At 42.1% G+C, this 16,126-nt stretch overlaps 1 protein-coding gene across 4 annotated transcripts in view; it reads right to left on the bottom strand.

The window, feature by feature from the left end:
* The window catches only part of ZNF385D (zinc finger protein 385D), a 708,505-nt gene extending 693,589 nt beyond the window's left edge, over nucleotides 1-14,916 (bottom strand). For 3 of the 4 annotated variants that reach the window (XM_061586269.1, XM_061586273.1, XM_061586272.1), the window contains exon 1: nucleotides 14,469-14,916. In XM_061586269.1, the coding sequence (XP_061442253.1) occupies nucleotides 14,469-14,532 (64 nt within the window). In that variant the 5' untranslated portion in view covers nucleotides 14,533-14,916. The remainder of the gene's footprint in view (nucleotides 1-14,468) is intronic. The other variant, XM_061586270.1, reaches the window with a different exon arrangement.
* Nucleotides 14,917-16,126: the final 1,210 nt, after the last annotated feature.

Below are 16,126 nucleotides of genomic sequence, written 5' to 3'. Positions count from 1 at the left end.
TGTTATGTGCCTTCAAGTCGATTACAACTTATGACGACCCTATGAATCAGCGATCTCCAAGAGCATCTGTCATGAACCACCCTGTTCAGATCTTGTAAGTTCAGGTTTGTGGCTTCCTTTATGGAATCAATCCATCTCTTGTTTGGCCTTCCTCTTTTTCTACTCCCTTCTGTTTTTCCCAGCATTATTGTCTTTTCTAGTGAATCATGTCTTCTCATGATGTGTCCAAAGTATGATAATCTCAGTTTCATCATTTTATCTTCTAGTGACAGTTCTGGTTTAATTTGTTCTAACACCCAATTATTTGTCTTTTTCGCAGTCCATGGTATCTGCAAAGCTCTCCTCCAACACCACATTTCAAATGAGTTGATTTTTGTCTTATCCACCTTTTTCACTGTCCAACTTTCACATCCATACATAGATATCGGGAATACCATGGTCTGAATGATCCTGACTTTGGTGTTCAGTGATACATCTTGGCATTTGAGGACCTTTTCTAGTTCTCTCATAGCTGCCCTCCCCAGTCCTAGCCTTCTTCTGATTTCTTGACTATTGTCTCCATTTTGGTTAATGACTGTGCCGAGGTATTGATAATCCTTGACAAGCTCAATGTCTTCATTTTCAACTGTAAAGTTACATAAATCTTCTTAGTAAGACTATATTTTTACCCAGAATGCCACCCCAAATTATGGGGTGACAGCCAGCATGGAAGGAACAAGGAAGCACCAGTGATTTTCCTCCCCTTTTTACCATATACTGCCCACAAATGTGGGGATGAACATTCAAATACCATGTTATCCTTCTCGAATTATTTGTGGGATGGGAATTGGAAGCACTGTACTACAGTGGGTCTATAACTACCTGCATAGTCAAGTCGAGAAAGTAGCACTGGGGGAGTACTCTTCTGCTCCCTAGTACCTGTGCTATGGGGGTTCTGCAGGTCACTATTCTGTCCCCAAAGCTATTTAAAATCTATATGAAGCCACTGAGAGCAGTTATTAGGAGTTTAGGAGCATGGTGCTATCAGTATGCCGATGGCACGCAGCTCTACTTTTCCATGAAATCTGAATCAGAGGCTGGTGTCTTAATGCACTGGTGAACTGGATAAGGGCCAATAAACTGAGAACATGGAAGCTCTGTGGGTAGGTGGTTCCCACGTCCAGTAGATAGGCCAGAGGCCTGTTCTGGATGAGGTTACACTCCCTGTACAATACGTAGCTTGGGGGTACTCCTGAATACAACTTTGTCATTAGAGGTGCAAGTGACCTCTATGGCTAGGAGTGCCTTTCACCAGCTTTGTTTGGTACACCAGCTATGGCTGGATCAGAGAAACTTGGCCACTGTAGTCCACACATTGGTAACCTCAAAATGGGATTATTGCATTGTGAGGCTGCCTTCAGGCCTGGTCCAGAAGCTCCAGCTGGTGTAAAATGCAGCCACTAGACTGCTCAGGGGGTAGATGGCCAACAGCATGTGAAACCCCTGGTAAAACATCTACACTGGCTGCTCATATGTTACCAAGTTCAAGGCTCTTGTGCTGATGTACAAAACCCTGAACAACTAGAATCCTCATACCGTAAAGTCTGCCTGAACCCTTATATGCCAACCCAATCACTGAGATAATCTGGAGGAAAACTGTTAGTCTTCTCTCATGTTACAGACACCAGACTGGCCTCAGCTAGAAGTCAGGCATTTAGTGTTGCTTGTCCCATGCTGTGGAACACTCTTCCAGCAGAGATTAAGGCTGCAATGCAATACACCTGAGAGTAAGTCCCATTGAACCCAAATGAGCTTACTTCTGAGTAGACATGTATTGGATTGCAGTCTTCGCAAGCATACTCACTTTGACTTTCAGCCATCTCTTGAAGACTTTTTTATGCCAACAGGCCTGTGCAGTTGTATAAAGTTTCCTTTAGTAACTAGTCATTTTAATCATTATTATGTACTGCTTATAATGGTTTTTAATGGTTTTATATTGTTGTGCTGTGGACTGACATTGTGTGAGAAGGAGTTATATAAATACTTTTATAAATAAACAAATACTGTTTTTAAAAATTGGCCCAGCCCTACTCATGACACTTTCATTTTGCAAACATATATAGTACTTTATTCCAGATTGCAAGATTGAAATTCAGACCTGTTACAATCCACGAGCTTATTACTAAATGCTTAACTGCAAATACTTTAGAATCCACATATTGTAGAACTAGAAAAGAAAGGTATGCCTATTAATACTTATTCTAAAAAAGAAAGAAAGATGAGGCTTTCAAGCAGTATGGTCCAATAGAGAAACTGCTTTGAAAGGCAACTGTTCAAAATCAATTGAAGTTAGGACTCACTCAAAAGGGGCACAATTCTATCAGCATCAAAAGCCTATTCCTATTAGCCATTTGGGGGGGGTCAATGTGAGGGACATGGACGTGTTAAGTCTGTTCATGAGTTATTGCCCTGCATATGTTTTATCTGCCATAATAATCCTGACCAGTCTCATAAGGTCAGCTCCAGAAGAATTGCCCCCACTGTAAATCACCTTCGTTTGGCCCATCAGAGATCTCAGTCTGTGGATAAATCTGATTGGCCTTGTGGTCCCACCCAGACTGGCTGTGATCATTCTACTAAAGGTGAAAGGATCCCTAACTAAAGAAAGGGGGTAGAAACTGGGGCAAAAGCAGCAGCAGATCAGTGGAAGAATGACAGAAAACAAGCAAACAGCAGTAGGTTGGAGAGTTTTCTTCAGGGTTTTAAGAACCCTATAAATCAAACCGGGAGATATTCTATAATGCCCTAATAGGATGGCATCCTATGATCTGATGCAAGAAATACAGATTTAAACATGGTCTGCTCCATTAAACTGACATCACTAGTACAAAACAAATTAACCACTGCCTGTGCTGCTCCTAGTCTACCTCTTACCCTGTTCCTTGCTCCTGTGTCCCTCTTTCCAGCTAATAGCATGTCTCAATTCCCTATGACAAATTCCTTGCATGACCATATCATTAACACAATATTTTGCAACTTTTCCAGTAAGTGTTTGGTATTGGGAGACTATTTCAACTTTACATGTTTCTTTGCACAAAATGTCCCTGGCTGCAATAAACTTTTCTTTTCTGACATATTGTGGTGCATCTAGGACTACTTGCTTGATTTATACAGTAATTTCCATTAATGTATTTCAAAGCAATCTAATCCAATAGTATTCATAAGCACTTACAACTGCCTGTCTAGATCTCAGCAACTTTAAGGCTGCAATCCTATACACATATACCTGGGAGTAAGTCTCATTTGAACTCAGAGACACTAAACTTCCAGCTAAATATGCACACAATTGTGCAGTAAATGCAGTATGTCAACATTAATTCACTTTAAACATGATTGTCATGTATATAAATCAATGTTAGACTGATGTTTCCTTAAGTAGACACACATGTTGATGGCATGCATATGTTTCAAATGTACTGCTTTGAAACATGGTCCAATCTTGAAATGTTTTGCAAGATATTTATTAGACATCAATTAATGGCCATTTTTTATGTGGTAAAAAATGGTTGTATTTTGAAAATGCATTTACATAAAAATTGCAGTGGTCATGAAAACAGAGTGCATTGTTTTATCATTACTACAAATACTGTGTTTTTCATTGTTGGCTCCATTTAACTTTGTGTAGACACATATTTATGAGAGGAAGTCAGAACTATGAAACATTGATGACTTTATTTGAAAATGCCATATGTCTTGAGATCCTGGGCTGTATACATTTCCAGCAGCCAAAAGGAAGAGCTCTACATACAGAAGAATTATAACTTAAATGAAATATATCAGCATTCTGTGTAATACACACAACCAGCAGGAGAATATGGGTAAATAAATACTGCTTATGGCCAATTTCACTGTGACAGCATATAAATGCTTAGGTTGAACCAGCTGTTCTGTTCTATGCACCTCAACAGCTGCACAAATGACATTCATAGATTCCTATGACAGTACCGAGAATATTTAGGACTCAGATAAAAATATTTACGATTCAGATGAGAATCTGAAAGAAAAATGCACGTTATCCAATAACTTAGTTGTAGTAAAGTAAAAAAGAACTCAACTGAGCTCAATCAGTTCCTTCTACCTTCAGAATGAAGTAAAATTTATATTGGGGGATAATGCAGAAATAGATTTTGTTTGGTGTCAAAGCAAATGCAGAAATACAAGAACCACCTATACCAATTCCCAACTGAATAATATTTTTTATACCTACCTTCCTTCCTTCCACTCTGGGTTCAAAATAGTATTATCCCTACAAATGTTATTTCGTATCTGCATTCATGCATCAATAAACCCAAAACCCAATTTGGTTTACAGCTTTAAAATACTGCTAAGATCATGCAGTACTGAATTCATTATAAGACAGATAAATACTAGTTTCCTGTTTGTCACCCCTGTGAGTTTTTCTTATAAGCATATTTCACATAAAACCATGGTGCTGATAAAGGAAATGATCGACATTCTTAACCAAAGCTAACATTTGGAGATGTCACACTTAGAAAGTGAAGTGTTTCTTTGAAGTTAAAGATTATACAGCCACAAGAGTGGCTGTATACTATAGCCAGCGTGGATTTTTTACATTCCGCAAGGTTAAATTGAAAATACCCCCATGCCATTCTGATGCTTCCCATAAGCTCATTTCAAAACAAAACCTTACAAAACTTATAGTCCTGAACTCAGAAACACTTGCTTAACAACCCTCTCAATTTTCATGGCAATAAACAAAACAGTCAGAAAGAATAGAGAGATCAAAGTCTAAAGAGAGAGAGAGAAACTCCAGAGCCCTTTTGGACTTTTTTCTCTGAGAGTTCTCATAATCTGTTGAAATTCATTAAAAATCAGCCATGTTCACAGAGTACCTATAATCCTAATACTGACCTTGCCCCATACATTGATCTTCATCTTCTGCAGTTTAAAAGTTAAAGAAATGCCTGGCTGATTTTTAATTAATTTAAGAAATTTTGACTGGAACCCTATGATAACATCAGGCATGCTCAGTAAGAACCAACTGTCAGTATTCTAAAAGCCAGACCCACAGCTGCTGGGCTTGCCTAATCAGGGAGCCACACCCACACCAGACTTTGATTTCACTTGAGACAGTCATGGCTTCCCCCAAAGAATCCTGGGAAGTGTGGTTTGTGAAGGGTGTTGAGAGGAGACTCATGTTCCACTGAGAAAGCTTCAGTGGCCAGACTGGTTTAACAGTCAGCCACTCTGATTGAAGTCTGTGAGGGGAACAGGGTGTCTCCTAGCAACTCTCAGCACCCTTCACTAACTACACTTCCCAGGATTCTTTGAGAGAAACCATGACTGTCCAAAGTGAAATAAAGGTCTGGTGTGGATGTGGTCAGAGACAGCTTTGGTTTAAATTTGGGTGGGAGGCTACATGTGCCTACTGTAGAATTAAAAGGTGGGGGAAATGCTGAAAAGCAATGATACTGTTCAGAATGTTTTCCTTTTGGAAAGGAAAAGGGCTTCCCTTCTGCCCAGTTCCCACCCAGCCGATATCCTACCCTCCCCCTACCCTCCCTGCCCCTCGGTCAGTGTTGGACTATGACTTGGGAGACCAGGGTTCGAATTCCCACACAGCCATGAAGCTCACTGGGTGACTGTGGGTCAGTCACTGCCTCTCAGCCTCAGAGGAAGTCAGTGGTAAAACCACCTCTGAATACCGATTACCATGAACACCCTATTCATAGGGTTGTCAAAAGTTGGAATTGGCATGAAGGCAGTCCATTTCCATTTTCAAGCATGACTGAACAGAAATAAATCCCACTGTATGCAAATGATCAAACCCACCCTCCCTTCTTCTGCTATCCCCTCCCTCTTGCTCCTCCTTCCCCATTCCTATCCCCCTTCCCCCTCCCCATCCTCCTCCTCCCCATGGGCAGTTTTACTTATCATAAGCATGATTGCACGGGAGTAAATACCATTGAACTCAATAAGCATGCAAATGATCAAACCTGCCCTCCCCTGCCCCTTCCTTTGACCCTCTCCCTCTAATCCCCTCCTTTCCCCTCCCCCCTTCTGCTCCCCACTCCCTTCCCTTTCTCCTTCCCTCTCCTCTCCTCTCCCCTCCCCCTGCTCCTCCCCCATGGTCAGTTTTACCTATCCTAACCATGATTGCATAGGAATAAATTCCATTGTACTCAATAAACATGCAAATGATCAGACCTGCCTTTCCCCTCCTTCCCCTCTCCTTTCCCTTCCTCCTCCCCTCCCCTCTTCCTTCTTCCTCCTTCCCTGCCCACTCCAGCCATCCCTCCCTCTCCCCGGTCAGTTTTACCTATCCTAAGCATGATTGCACAGGAGTAAATCCCACTGAACTCAATAAGCATGCAAATGATCAATGCATTCTCAGCAAGCTTGCACAGGATCTCATTTCTTACCTCCCGGATTAAAAAGCAGAGAAATTCACTAACAGGCAAAACACCTTGCAGTTTAAGAATGCACCTATAGCCCACAGATATTTCTATCAAACTTTAAAAAGCAGGGAAATTGGGCAGCTATCGTGAATGCACCAGGGGAGCAGGAGACCGGACCTCCTTTCTGAGATATTGTATTGCCCTACAAATTTGTCAAAATGCAAACACAATGTGGGTTGGTCTTTCACAGTCCAATCCACTTGCTGAGTAGCTTGCAGGAATTTGGTAACATGTGCCTCTGAGCATATGGTAAGTGGTTGTGTGAATGAAGTTGCTTATCACTTGTGGTTGCAGTTCTGTCCCTGTTTGAATAAGCCCCACTGAATACATTGGGACTTGCTTCTGAATAAATAAACGTAGGATTGCACTATAAATATCTTTACAGGTTATATAAATAATAAATATATTTGATAGTCATGCTTATACAAATATTTCTTCATTTTTCATATTTTTGGTTTTTGGTTAGGAATCCTGACTGGTTGTGAGATGCTTAGTTTTCTGCCTTACTCATAGGAATCTTGGTTGGTATGGTACTGCATTTAAGAAATCACTGTCTTTTGTTCTTTTTCTATTTGCATTTCATTTACCTTTATCCTCACTCCTTTTTATCCATAGAAGCAACAACAGTGGTTCCATGCGCTCCCCTCAACCTTCTTAAACCCAGTGATGATGCATCTTGTTGTTTGTTTCTTGCCCAATAGTGGTAAAAGAGAATTCACATATTTGGAAGTGTGGCTGCAATTGTTGTTCCCAAGCTGCTGCCTATGAAGGTAGACCAAATCATGTGTGCTTTCTCTCTGTCAATTATATTCACTGGAATTGGGTTGGCTGATAAAGTGAGTTTATAGCAGCCCACAGACGAGACAGAAAAGGGTAGAGAATCTTCTTACAACTCAGACCTCTTTCTGAAGTGAAGGGTCAAATCTGTAAAGAAATTTGGATGTTAAAAGGTAGAGGCAGGGCATCCCAGGCCGGGGGTTGCCAACCCTACTTGGATATGGATATCTTTGCTTTGTCAACAACACAATCCAAACCATATTTACTGATAAGTAAGTCCTATTGAGTTCTATGGTCCCTTAGTAAGTGTGTTTAGAATTGCATCTCTTTGGGCATCCATCTTTACTCCTGAGTGCTCCCATCTAACGTCTCCACAACACTAGGCTCCTTTCTTCCTACAGTGGCCTTCTGGTGACTGGCCTGGCCTGAGGGCACTTGAACTCTTTTTGCCAGAAGCGAATTGGCTAGATTAATTGTTCCCTACCCAGGCTCCATCTTTAAGCTAAGATTTCCATCTTAATTTCCAATCAGATAAATGTTTTTGTATGAATTGTATGCGCCAAGCAACTTTGGTTGATGCTTAATGTATCATGCTTAATTACATCACTTGGGCCCGCCCCATGATGGCACTCGGGCCCGCCCCATGACGGCACTCGGGCCCGCCCCATGACGGCACTCGGGCCCGCCCCATGACGGCACTCGGGCCCGCCCCATGACGGCACTCGGGCCTGCCCCCAAAATCTCAGGGTTTGGGATGCTTCTGACCAGGCAATTCTGTTTTCAAGGTGCTTACAGATTGACTGCTTTATAATCTGCTCCAGAGTTTTTCCAGGGATATTACTCTCATTAAATAGAATAACTTGGCTAAAATTCCAATAATCTTTTGTAAACAATTTTTGGACGTCTAGATAATATAAAAGTGCTAATATGATGTTCAGATCTTTAATATATACCTTAATTTCCTCTCTCAATATCATCTTATATTATTTAATATTTATTATTTCCATTTTTTACTGTGGCATTTAAGGTCACAACAATTTTGTGTGGTAAGTTAAGTTGAAAAGGTGACTTTTCCAGGAGCAGCCAACTTCCTTGGCAGCGTTTTGAACCTAGATATTCCAAATCTAAACTTAACATTAAAACCTGCAAAAACTATTTCCATAATTAAAATGTATTAATCAGTCAAAAATCAGTGGTTTTTAAAAGACTAAAGTACAAAAAGTAGAAATACAATAGCGAGTGTGTGACACTAAAGTTCAGTATGAAACATTTTTTGATCATATTTGCTGCATCACGGGTACAGGGTATTTTAATATTTTTAGTAAGATGCAGGAAAAACCTAACTCTGAGAGGGATAAATCTTTTGGCCTGGCAGGCTTGATTTTTATCTCTCCCCACCCCTGCAGGCCAGCTTTGACAGGTGGATGGGATCACCCACCTGTCAGTCATCAGAAATCATAATGACATCAGGTGACTGACACCTGTCAAAGTTGACCTGTGGGGTAGGGAAAGATAGTTCAAAGGGCTGCTCAGCCCTGTGCAAACTTTTTATAATCAGTTCATTGTCAGGCATTTGGAAAGCACTGCACACAGGGCTGAGCAAGCTTTGCAAACCCTGGGCTCAACTCTTGGGAAACACTAAGCACAGTATTTGCAAAGCCCTTTGCCCAGCTCTTTCCAAATGCCTGACAATCAGCTGGTTGTTGAGTGCTTGGGAAGTGCTGTACAAGGGACTTTACAGGCACTGCCAATTGGCATATATGACATCAGATGTAGGACAGGTGGGTGTGGCTGGCCCAAAATGGTCTCACACGCCAAATGGGACGGCCTGGGAACCCCAAATTGCCTCCCAGGCTGGAGATTCCCTCCCTCTGACATAACTGATAAACATTGCTCATATGATTTTCAGTTATACTTTACATGTGTTCAAAAACTTCTTTAATGTTACAGTCCTACACATACTTTCTTCTGAGTGCATTCCACTGAATTCGGTGGGTCTTACTTCTGAATAAACAAAACTAGGATTGCACTGCATGTCTATAATCACTTAGGACCTGAGAATAAAATCCCTTGAACTTATTGGATTGACTTCTGAGTAAGCATAAATAGATAGGATCAGGCTGCATGTCAGATAAATTCCACTGCCAGCTTCACTATGTACTAGTTGACCTCTGATTGTTGCTTATATGTTACTTTTTCTGTATAACAGATCAGAAAGCCTTTCCCTACATATACCACTACAGTCACCAAGCACCTGTTCACAAGATCCTAAAACCACCCTTTAGAAAGAACAATTGTCCTGTTCTTTCTTCTACCATCTTGACAGGGAAAAACTCTCAGAACTGTTGCACAAATGTTGTCATTTTGTATATCCCTTTCCTCTCAAACACAGTTGTCAGTAACAGCTTTCCCTTGTTATGTCTAAGCTTGCAGCCTGAAATAAGAACAGCAACTTTCCAATAGATGTGGTCCTCTCTTTTCCTTTTTCACTCATCCCTTTTACCAGGCCCTTCAGCTTAAGTGACTTGATTACAGATTCTTAGCTACTCTATTCCTTCTTGGAGCTTGCAGTAGTTGTGGGTGCTACATTAAAAGGCCTCAGACCCAACTTTCTGACTTTGCCTTTGGTTCCTGTGACTTTTAGGGGCAAGCACATGACATTGTACCTTCATGTAACAATGTCCTGGTAGACATATATCTCTTGAAAATAACAGGGAAGCTAGGCAACGAGGGGGTGCTTAACCCTTCCTCTGCTAGTTGCTTATTCCTTGAAACATTCCACCACACAGAGACACACACAGGTGTTTTTATACAGTCCACCATAGTGATATTTGCAGGATAAACACAGGTCTGGAACACTGGTGGGGACAAAAGCAGCTATGCCAATTGCCCCCTCCTGAGGTTGATTTGCAAGGGAGAAGGACCCGCTGGAGCTTCATGGCACATAGTAGAATACTACACGCGGCTTGCCCATAGAGTTGCTAGCAAAGTTCTCCTAGGCAGGTTTTGGAAACACGTTGGGGTTTCATAAAAGCTGTTCTTAAAGAAGCAGCAAACTTTACAGGTACCTAAAATTATCCTCTGGCTCAGATTAAAATCTAAGTGAGATAAGTATTTCCAGCTCCCCCCACCCATGCACTTGTTTTCGAAATCTATTGTGTTCCTCCTTCCCGCGCCAGCCTACACTCCCCCATACCTTTCTCAGAGAGAGTTGTTTTCCCTTGCAGCAGTCATTAGAGCTGCATCTCCCATGACAGTTGGGCTTAGTGTCCTACTGTGCTGTTATCCAGGTTGTAAGGCCAACAAAGAAGGGAGGAAAGGGGGGAAAGCTCTTCTCCTGCCCTGTGCTCCCCTGCTGTTGCTTCTACCATAGCCACCTGCAAAGCAGGTAAAGGGAAAGGACTATGTATTTTGGGGGAGATAGGAAAAGTGGCAAGGATGGGGTGCATTTACTTTGGAGAAATTATAAAAGATCTGAACGTTTTAGAAGTTCTTGGATCATTTCAAATTAATCTGAGGTGAGCTTGGAAGAACTCGCACACATCTACTTTCCTGTGGTAATTTATGAATTACTTTCTGGAGCCATCCATGTCGCAATCCTAAACACATTTTAAAGGCAGTAAGCTACATTGAACATAATGGGACTTACGAGTGAACACGTATAGGACTGTACTGAGAGGCAGGCAACTCTGATTCATTAACTTTCAGGTTCCTCATTGAAACCTGCTTACATTCACTTCATACATGCAGTCATTTATGTGGTTAGCTGCTTATAATGCAACTACACAGACAAAGTGGTGCATGTGATTTCTGGGAGATGGATTTTCACCACACCAGCATAAAGCCTCAGTGTTGTGGGAATACAGGGAGCTGTTTTGCACAGAATCAGACCATTGGTCCATGTAGGTTAGTATTACCTACACTGACTGCAGTTGCTTTCCAGGGTTTCAGGCAGGGAATCTTTCCTAGGGAGACCTGGAGATTGTGAGGATTGAACCTGGACCCTTCTGCATGCAAGGCAGATGCTACATAGCAATTTCCATAATTTTAGACATCGCCTGCAACAAATGCCTCTTAGTTTTGCTATCTTCCTGGAACTAAAAAAAAAAAAAAAGTTGGCAAGCACATGGCTGGTGGGCTATGTTTAGTAAAATGAGACACAACCTGTTCACACATGACCTGCAACTGAAACTGCAGCCAATAATAGTTACATCAGCACAATTTGCTGTACCCTAGTTAGGGGCATGGTTAATACTAGAGATATGAAGGCCCAGAAAAAGGCCCAGAAAAAAACCCAGAAAATTTTTGGATGTGTGTGTGTTTCCTAATTTTTCAGGAAAAAAAACAAAAAACTTTGGGGGGGGGAAAGGAAGGTACCCTTTTTCCTTCATTTTTCTGTTTTTTTTCTGAGCCTTCACATATCTAGTTAATAATAAACATCCTAGACTTGGCTGAGCAAGAGATTCTGATGGAAAGAGCATTAACAAATCTTCATTGAAATATAATTCGTACCTCACAGTTGTGCTTCTGCAATACATAAAACCGCATATTTCTGATAATTTCTGAGAACATATTAAAAGTCAACATGGAAGACACTTGTTTGCCTACTAAAATTTTATGAACTTTTTTTAAAACTTTGTGATAAAGTGGCTTAAAAAGTTTTGGATTTGTCAAACTCTGATTCAAATTCTACTCAGTTTTAATTTACTAGATAGCATTGGACAGGTTTTTTATCATCATTACTACCATAAGGTGCTTTGACTACTTTCTTTACAAGAAAAGTGAAGTATAAACATTAAGCAAACTATTTATTCCTTAGGAGATATGCATAAGATAGCACTGTAAATAGCTTAACCCACCTTACAAAGTTGTTAAAGCAAACAACTATATGCGCTTACTTGGGAGCAAGTTCCACTGAATTTAATGGAACTTTCTTTTGAGTAATTCACAGACATGTAGCTTCAGGCTTTGAGCCACATACCTGTGATTTAGATTGTTATGAAATACCCATCCATCCTGGACACCTACATTGATTTTGATGCATTTATCTATATATATTTTTTAAATCTGTATTATCTTTATAAGTAACAATTGACAGGGGCATGGGGCTGTAGATAAAAGAAATTTAACAGTGCAATCCAATGTCTACCCAGAAGCAAGTCCTATTTAGTTGAATGTAGTAAGTAGGTATGGGGTTGTAGCCTAAACATATATTTTCTTTAACTTCATATTTTCTGCATTGGATAGCAAGCCCTTCATGCATAGTTATTTTCCCAGTCAATGCTTGATCTATTTGTATGCTTTTCACAAAGTGAGAGTGTAATGAGAAAGCCACAGTAACTGAAAGTAGGAGGCAGGTGTAGGTGTAGGAGTAGTATTAGGAATTCTTCTTTTCTAAAATAGCCAAAAATCTGTCTGAAAGAAGCATTTCAGTTAAGTTTCATGGCAATGTTCTTGCGCTCAGGTCCTGCTTGCGGGCTTCCCCCAGGCACTTGGCTGGCTACTGTGAGAACAGGATGCTGGACTAGATGGGCCACTGGCCTGATCCAGCAGGCTCTTCTTATGTTCTTATGTTCTTAATTGCTCCAATTAATAAACACAGAGTTAGTAGCACTAAGTCCCCAGTTAGAACTACACAATCGTCACCAGATGTTACTATTTTAAACCTTGTCTTAAAGAATCTTCAGCCTGCCCCCCCTTTTTATAAGCACCAAAGTTAGTTTCTGCAGAAAGACTTTCAGCAACAAACAGCACAAATATTTTCAAAACCAAAACACATTGAGCTGCAGCTCCATAATTTTTAATTATCCATTTTGGGTACTTGCATTGTCTTGTGTTAGGTACAGTTAAAAAACAGCCTTGAAACCCCAGCTAAACCAAAGGGGAAAACACACACAGAAAGAGTCATTCTCTAAACAGATGTCATACCACTTTAATTCTCTCAGTATGTAATTGGTTGCGTATATCAACATAGATGGCAAGGACAGGAAAGCCTTACAGTTCTTAGCTATAGTTCACCTATCAACAAAGATGAGTCCCTCATATCAAAATATTCTTTCCTCTTACTCCAAAATCAGGTTCTGCAGAATTTTCACCAGATAAACCAGCGAAATACACATCTGTCTTCTGCCCACAGAAAAGCAAAGCATGTTTTCTAAAATAATAATAAAAATGCTTTCCAATCATTTAAGCTCCAGAATGTGCTGGACAGTAAGGTTTGGAGTGTTCACTTTAGATTTATTGGCATTCCTAAGTGCTCTTACAACAAATCTTTGGCTCAACTGATTTTAGCCATTGCTCACCACAGTTCTAGCCCTGGTAGCTGTTTTACTGTGCCAAGACTCACATGAAGCTTAAAAAGAATGCCTTGGAGCATGCACAGAATATATTTGTTCTGAGAAAGAGGAAATGCCTTTAGTTCAGAGTATGAGTTTCCCTGGGAGGTTTGAACTCCCACACTTGTAATGTTAGAAATTATGCATTCACCATGAAGAGTAATTTACAGTCAACCCAAGAGTACTCCAAATAAATGTATTTGAGATACGGGATGAGCATGAAAAAGAGGGCCCTGCCCTTTAGCTTTGGCAAGAACTAAAAAGTCATAAGTAGAAGCAGTTCAAGAGACATTTCATCACAGGCAGGTCCCAGCAGAGAGTCACAGAGCAGGAGTTCTTTGTGCAGAGACTGGCTAAGCAATACACATCACCTGCCAGTTTAGGAGTGTTTGTCTCAGGTCTCTGACACTTTGAAGAGAGCAAGGTAGGGGGCTGTGTGAGTCTGTCTTTTCGCAGACGCCTTCCTTATTTCGAAAGACCCCAAGCCTATAGAACCGAATGGATCATCATCCCCCCATCCAGTCCCCTGCAGAAAGCAAGAAACGCGCCTCAGACATCAACAATTTCCAAAAAGCGCTTCCTTTTTCGGAAACTTTGATCTGGCAGCCTAGTGCAGCAACGCGATTCATCTCTACGGGGTCTTCCCCTCGCTTCCTTCATTCCCCCCCTCTTTTTTTGCGCCTCTTTAACATGAGGCGCCTCGAAGCAGCCAACGCGGCCGGAGACAAACCGCTGTGCGGATTCGTTGTTACCCCTCTTCCCACCTTTAAACCCGGGGGGGGGATTTACAACCAAGAGAATATATCTGAGGGAGAGAAAGAGGTGCGAGCGGATTGTTCTCTTCACCAAAACCTGAGAGGAATCCATGGGGGCGGGCGCGAATGCTCCCCTAACTTACCGCTCTTGGACTGGGCTTTGGCTCCGAGCAGCTTCTCTCGCCAGCCACCAGCTGAGCTCTTCATCCTGCAGGAGGGTGTCCCTGCGCGCCCACTGAGCCGCCCTCAGCCAGCCATGAGCCGGGAGAGAGAGAAAACGGCAAAAAAGAGCAGCCCGGCTGGAACTGAGGAAAAGGGCGCGCGCGAGCGCGCGCCAAAAGGGAGGGAAGGTAGAAAAAGAAAGAAAGAAAGAAACTGAATCCGGCTTTGGGAGGGAATGAGGGGCTGGAGGGAAGCGCCGCAGCTGGAGGGGGCGCGACGGTCCCGCTGCTCTTCCAGGACTAGCTTCAAGCTGCCCACGCCGGCTTCTTACTGGGTCGTTCTTCTGTCACCTCAGAAAGAAGGCTGGAGAGCCCCCAAAGCCGCGTACGGGTACGTGGAGGGGGAAAATGATTAGCGCCCGGCTTCTGGCAGCGAATAGAGCAGAATAAACAAAGCAACACCTCCTAAAACTAGAGTCGCTCCTGAAGGGGAGAAGCAGCAGACAAGAAAGTTGACAACGGGCCGGCTCGGGATGAACCTCGGACCGAGATCCAGGACCCACAGGCTGTGGGGGGGAATGAAGACCCGGAGGGCAGCATATAATGGGGGCAGGATAGAACTTGAGCTTCAGTAGTCATCGCAGCATCCTTTCTACATCACTTCTTATAATTCATTTTATAGTCAGGGGATGGATGACTGCGATGTCCATGGTTACAAATGCTCATTTTATTATTTCTATTGCTAAAATGCATTATCCATTTCTAAAAAATAAATGGTGCCTATTCCTAAGTAAGGCTGCGATGCTAGCCCCACTGACACAGGAGTGAGCTCCACTGAATGTAATGGGACTTACTTTTGAGTAGACACAGGACTGCAGCCTAAATGGGTTTAGCATCAGGGCAACAGAAGCAAACTCCCATTTTATTTCTGTAGTCATGATGGTGTTATGATTTAACGGAGTTTAAAGTGCAAAACGGAGACAGCTAGTGTGGTGTAGTGGTTAAGGCAGCCTTTCCCAACTAGTGGGCCACCAGATGTTGTTGGACCACAACTCCCATCAGCCTCAGCCAGCATTGCCAGTGGTCAGGAAAGATGGGAATTGTGGTCCAACAACATCTGGTGTCCCACTAGTTGGGAAAGGCTGGGTTAAGGTGTTGGACTTCGACCTGGGATACCAGGGTTCCAATCCCCACACAGCCATGAAGCTCACTGGGTGACCCTGGGTCAGTCACTGCCTCTCAGCCTCAGCGGGAGGCAATGGTAAATTCCCCCTGAATACTACTCACCATGAAAACCCGATCCATAGGGTTACCATAAGTCGTAATCAACTTGAAGGCAGTCCATTTCAAAGTGCAAATCTACACAATGCTTTGAGTATTTCTTCTTTTTTTAAAAAAAATCAGGATTGGCAGACTTTTGTTGTTTTACTGCATTAACACTGAAGTGAGGAACCACTTTTGAACCTAAGTAGGCCCCTCTCAACTTGGCATGAGAAGCAGTTTTCCCCAAACCATGCCCACCTGGCCCACAGCTGATGCCATGCGGGTAATCAGATGTAGAGCAGGTAAAGTTCTGGATACAAAGGACCAACTGCACTTCCAATAAACATCCAAGGATCTTACTGGATAACAGTGAGACC

Source organism: Rhineura floridana, chromosome 10 (genome assembly GCF_030035675.1).
Source record: "Rhineura floridana isolate rRhiFlo1 chromosome 10, rRhiFlo1.hap2, whole genome shotgun sequence".
Taxonomy (NCBI): Eukaryota; Metazoa; Chordata; class Lepidosauria; order Squamata; family Rhineuridae; genus Rhineura; species Rhineura floridana.
The sequence above is the reverse complement of the archived record's forward strand: the minus strand, read 5'-3'. Positions and strand labels throughout refer to the sequence as shown.